This window comes from Liolophura sinensis, chromosome 12 (assembly GCF_032854445.1).
Source record: "Liolophura sinensis isolate JHLJ2023 chromosome 12, CUHK_Ljap_v2, whole genome shotgun sequence".
Lineage (NCBI taxonomy): Eukaryota > Metazoa > Mollusca > Polyplacophora > Chitonida > Chitonidae > Liolophura > Liolophura sinensis.
This window is the reverse complement of record NC_088306.1, coordinates 6005732-6011731: the sequence shown is the minus strand read 5'-3', so window position 1 is coordinate 6011731 and position 6000 is coordinate 6005732. Positions and strand designations below refer to the sequence as shown.

Below are 6000 nucleotides of genomic sequence, written 5' to 3'. Positions count from 1 at the left end.
GTACATGTCACCAACCAGCAGTTAAGGTACATGTCACCAACCAGAAGTCAGGGTGCATGTCACCAACCATATTTCAGGGTACATGTCACCAACCAGTTGGTGCATGTCACCAACCAGAAGTCAGGGTGCATGTCACCAACCAGAAGTCAGGGTGCATGTCACCAACCAGAAGTCAGGGTGCATGTCACCAACCAGAAGTCAGGGTACATGTCACCAACCAGAAGTTGGTACATGTCACCAACCAGAAGTCAAGGTGCATGTCACCAACCAGAAGTCAGCATGCATGTCACCAACCAGAAGTCAGCGTGCATGTCACCAACCAGAAATCAGCGTGCATGTCACCAACCAGAAGTCAGTGCATGTCACCAACCAGAAGTCAGTGCATGTCACCAACCAGAAGTCGGTGCATGTCACCAACTAGAAGTCGGTCCATGTCACCAACCAGAAGTTGGTACTTGTCACCAACCAGAAGTTATGTCACCAACCAGAAGTCAGGGTGCATGTCACCAATGGGAAGTCTGGGTGCATGTCACCAACCCAAAGTCAGGGTACATGTCACCAACGGGAAGTCAGGGTACATGTCACCAAAGGGAAGTCAGGGTACATGTCACCAACCAGAAGTCAGGGTACATGTCACCAACCAGAAGTCAGGGTACATGTCACCAACCAGTTGGTGCATGTCACCAACCAAAAGTCAGGGTGCATGTCACCAACCAGAAGTCAGGGTGCATGTCACCATCCAGAAGTCAGGGTACATGTCATCAACCAGAAGTCAGGGTACATGTCACCAACCAGAAGTCAGGGTACATATCACCAACCAGAAGTCAGGGTACATGTCACCAACCAGAAGTCAGGGTGCACGTCACCAACCACAAGTCAGGGTACATGTCACCAACCAGAAGTCAGGGTGCATGTCACCAACCACAAGTTGGTACAACAGAAGTTCTTTTCTACTCAAGCTTAAAGCTTGAACAGAATATGTGTATAACAGGATACAGTGTGTCATCCCAATCCCTTGACCAATGAGATTGTGCCCAGAGGCACCTGACTAAAAAAACAATGGAATTGAAGAGTATACATGTACTTCCTATAATGTGTCTGTTCGTGAGGCAATTGCTAATGTACAGTGTACATGTTAAAACTAAACAGAAATTCTTGTTTCAGAAATTCAAATTTTGGAAGGCAAAACTTGCCTTTCATCATGTAACTGAATTGTTAGCTTACATAGCTTTGGTTGACTGTCATCACAAAAGGTAGAAACAACAGTCTTCTGTTTACAATCCTGTCTTTTTCAAGCTAACATTACAAAGAATTTTGTAGGATAGTATTTATTTGATCGAATTGTTCGCTGGTATTATGGCCACGTGGTATTCCACTATATTTAAGTGGTACCCAGTAATAATTTGCTACACCCTCTGCATGTTAATTGATTACTGTTGTTTGTTATACTCAAGGATCTTTCTATGATGGTGCTAAAGTAGGTTCCGTGACTGAGGAGGTTTACACGGCCGCATGGCGCAATGACCCAGGAGCCTCTCACCTATGCTGTTGCTGTGAGCTCATGTCCAGCTCATGCTGGCTTCCTCTCATGGGAAGGTCTAGCAGCAGTTTGCAGACGGTCGTGGATTTACCTGGGTCGCTACCCGATTTCCTCCCACCATAATGCTGGCCGTCGTCGTATAAGTGAAATATTAAGTATCAAATAGATAAATACGTTTTTCTAAGAGGTCAGCTCGTTAGAAGATATACTGAATTGGTTGATCACATCTTGAATATGTACCCATCATTGTAGCCTTTTTGGAATCACAGGCATCTGTTAAATCAACTGACACTGAGTGTATATTTTGTGTAATCATTTTGAGAAGCCTCTGAAACACACAGATTTTATTGTAGACACTTTCAAAATGTGCACAGCGTCTACAATTTGTACTCCAAAATAATTTTTTTTGTTTGTTATATTTACAAGTGCTGGGTCAATTTTTTACAATTGGCATGCCATTCTGATGTGGGGTGCATTCCATTCTGATGTGGGGTGCATTCCATTCTGATGTGGGGTGCATTCCATTCTGATGTGGGGTGCATTCCATTCTGATGTGGGGTGCATTCCTATCATTATGTAATCAAGTCCTCCTACAATGAGTAAGGAAAGTTTCTGGGACTCCTAGATCTTTTTAGTAGACACTTTTAAAATGTACATAGTAATGCCTAACTGTACCACTAATTATTTTTTTGGTCAGAGGGGTGAGTTTGCATGAGTATGGTTCGCCCTGTACGTGTCTACACACAGTGACACAGACCCTATAGACAGTACTTCATTTATTTGAATGGTGGTTTACGCCATACTCAACTATATTTAACTTGTACGACGACAGTCAGCATTATGATGAGAGAAAACAGGTTTTGGAAACCCACGACAATCAGCAGGTTGCTGGCAGATCTTCCCACGTACGGCTGTACTTGAACTCACAGCGACTTCATTGGTGAGAGGCTCCTGGGTCATTGCATTGTGCTGGCATGCTAACCACCACAGCAAGAGAGGCCCCCAAACAGTACATGTAATAGAAATTTCATGTTCCAAGCTCACATTTGAACATGAACCATGTTCGTTTTAAAGATTGAAAGATAAGAGTCTTTATCACACGGCCATCACCCTGTATTGGGTCCAGGTACTGATTAACAGGATTTAGGGTTGCTAAGTTTTATTAAAATCTGATTGGTAGTTCTTTGTGACTAGGAGATGTTTTCTGTGTTACAGGTGCTGTGTTGTGTGGTTCACAACCTGTGTAGTATTGAATTACCTGACCTGGATGATGAAGTCCTGCATCTTCAGCTCCTCACTGTCTGCTACTTAGATGTCAAACTTCATCCTGGTTTCCAGAACTTCCAAGTACCTGACCTGGATGATGAAATCCTGCAGCTACAGCTCCTCACTGTCTGCTGCTTAGATGTCAGATTTCATCCTAGTAGCCAGAACTTCCAAGTACCTGACCTGGATGACGAAATCCTGCAGCTACAGCTCCTCACTGTCTGCTGCTTAGATGTCAGACTTCATCCTAGTAGCCAGAACTTCCAAGTACCTGACCTGGATGACGAAATTGTGCAGCTTGAGCTCCTCACTGTCTGCTGCTTAGATGTCAAACTTCATCCTGGTAGCCAGAACTTCCAAGTACCTGACATGGATGACGAAATAGTGCAGCTTGAGCTCCTCACTGTCTGCTGTTTAGATGTCAAACTTCATCCTGGTAGCCAGAACTTCCAAGTACCTGACCTGGATGACGAAATCCTGCAGCTACAGCTCCTCACTGTCTGCTGCTTAGATGTCAGACTTCATCCTAGTAGCCAGAACTTCCAAGTACCTGACCTGGATGACGAAATCCTGCAGCTACAGCTCCTCACTGTCTGCTGCTTAGATGTCAGACTTCATCCTGGTAGCCAGAACTTCCAAGTACCTGCCCTGGAGGACGAAGTCCTGCAGCTTCATCATCCCCTTGCCCGCTAATCTGATATACATGTAAAACACATGTACCATTAGCACTTCCATGCAGAGTGGACAAGTACACTGTACAACACAGGTTAGCATGTCCATGGTCACTTAATGATCACTTATAACAAGATTTCTAATGGTACATAAAACATCACAGGAGTGTCCGTGATTCAAGATGAGCTAAAACAGGTGTGTAGTTAACCAGTGAGGCTATATTGGCTAGTATGCGTACACCGTGGCCATCAAAATAGGGTTCCAAATACAAGATAACTGACCCATACATCTGCTGCTCACAGTGGGACCATCTCTCAACCAAGTTGACATGGGGGCAGTGCTGTCCTGTGATCTGAAATACTGCAGTAGGGCCTCTGTGGTTTCCTGTTTGGGAAGGTTGACACAGGAGCAGTGCTGCTCTTTGATCTGCAGTACTACCCTGACTCCTCTGTGGTTTCCTGTTTGGGAAGGTTGACATAGGAGCAGTGCTGCTCTTTGATCTGCAGTACTACCCTGATTCCTTTGTGGTTTTCTGTTTGGGAAGGTTGACACAGGAGCATTGCTGCTCTTTGATCTGCAGTGCTACCCTGACTCCTCCCTGGTTTCCTGTTTTGGAAAGTTGACACAGGAGCATTGCTGCTCTTTGATCTGCAGTACTACCCTGACTCCTCTGTTGTTTTGTGTTTGGGAAGATTGAGTGACACAGAAGCAGTGCTGCTCTTTGATATGCAGTACTACCTTGACTCCTCTGGTTTCCTGTTTGGGAAGGTTGACCTAGGAGCAGTGCTGCTCTTTGATCTGCAGTACTACCCTGACCCCCCCTGTGGTTTCCTGTTTTGGAAAGTTGACCCAGGAGCATTGCTGCTCTTTGATCTGCAGTACTACCCTGACTCCTCTGTTTTGTGTTTGGGAAGATTGAGTGACACAGAAGCAGTGCTGCTCTTTGATCTGCAGTACTACCTTGACTCCTCTGTGTTTTTCTCTTTGGGAAGGTTAACACAGGAGCAGTGCTGCTCTTTGATCTGCAGTACTACCCTGACTCCTCTGTGGTTTCCTGTTTTGGAAAGTTGACACAGGAGCATTGCTGCTCTTTTATCTGCAGTACTACCTTGACTCCTCTGTTGTTATGTGTTTGGAAAGATTGAGTGACACAGAAGCAGTGCTGCTCTTTGATCTGCAGTACTACCTTGACTCCTCTATGGTTTTCTGTTTGGGAAGATTGAGTGACACAAAAGCAGTGCTGCTCTTTGATCTGCAGTACTACCTTGACTCCTCTGTGGTTTTCTGTTTGGAAGGTTGACACAGGAGCATTGCTGCTCTTTGATCTGCAGTACTACCCTGACCTCTGTGGTTTCCTGTTTTGGAAAGGTTGACTCAGGAGCAGTGCTGACCTGTGATCTGGAATACTGCCCTAATTCCCCTGTGGTTTCCTGTTCGGGAAGATTGAATGACACAGGATCAGTGCTGTCTTGTGATCTGGAATACTGGCCTAACTCCCCTGTGGTTTTCTGTTTGAACAGTGCTGTCCTGTGATCTGGAATACTGCCCTAACTTCCCTGTGGTTTCCTATTGGAAAAGGTAGAGTGACATGGGAGCTTTCCTGACCTGTGATCTGGAATACTGGCCTAACTCCCCCGTGGTTTCCTGTTTGAGAAGGTTGAGTGACACAGGAGCAGTTCTGTCCTGTGACCTGAAATACTACCCTTACTTCCATGCGGTTTCCTTTTTGGGAAGATTGAGTTACACAGGAGCAGTGTTGTCCTGTGATCTGGACTACTGCCCTAACTCCCATGTGGTTTCCTGTGTGGTTTCGTTTGAGAAGGAGGGGCCTCCATGGCTCAGTTGGCTAGCGCGCTAGCGCAGCGTAATGACCCAAGAGTCTCTCACCAATGCGGTCGGTGTGAGTTCAAGTCCAGCTCATGCTGGCTTCCTCTCCGGCCGTACATGGGAAGGTCTGCCAGTAACCTGCGGATGGTTGTGGGTTTCCCCCGGGCTCTGCCTGGTTTCCACCCACCATAATGCTGGCCGCCGTCATATAAGTGAAATATTCTTGAGTACGACGTAAAACACCAATCAAAAAAAAAAAAATCGTTTTGAGAAGGTTGATGCAGACTTGAACAGTGCTCTGTTTGTGGTTTGGAATACTGTCCGTATGTGTTGGGTCTTTAAAGCATGTTACGATGCCAGTGAACTATTGAAACAAACTTTGTTTTCTTGCAGATCCATGCATATAGTGTGAGCTAGCGTGAGGTGTATTCGAGACAGCCTGATGTGTGCAGGTGCCAGCGTCGGCCAGATGTGTACAGGTACATGCCTGCCCCAAAGATGTGTGTTCGGGCCAACCTCCTGTGTGTACGGGCCAACCTGATATGTGCACGCGCCAGCCCCAACCGAACGTGGGCACAGGCTAACCCCAATCTTATGTTTTGTACCCTCCAGGTTGATATATTCACGCATCCACCCCAACCTATCGTACCTGATGTTTGCAGGCGCCAGACCCAGTCAGATGTTTGCACGCGCCA

The 6000-nt window shown here is 46.0% G+C and overlaps 1 protein-coding gene across 1 annotated transcript; it reads left to right on the top strand.

The window, feature by feature from the left end:
- Window positions 1–2737: 2737 nt before the first annotated feature.
- On the top strand, window positions 2738–6000 carry LOC135479388 (uncharacterized). Its single transcript, XM_064759213.1, has 2 exons — window positions 2738–3572; window positions 5699–6000. The coding sequence occupies exon 1, from the start codon at window positions 2738–2740 to the stop codon at window positions 3497–3499; it is 762 nt and encodes a 253-aa protein (XP_064615283.1). The 3' UTR covers window positions 3500–3572; window positions 5699–6000.

What these genes read in the sequence shown, in the direction of transcription:
- LOC135479388 (XM_064759213.1), top strand. Translation starts at nt 2,738, where the DNA reads ATGTTTTCTGTGTTACAGGTGCTGTGTTGTGTGGTTCACAACCTGTGT.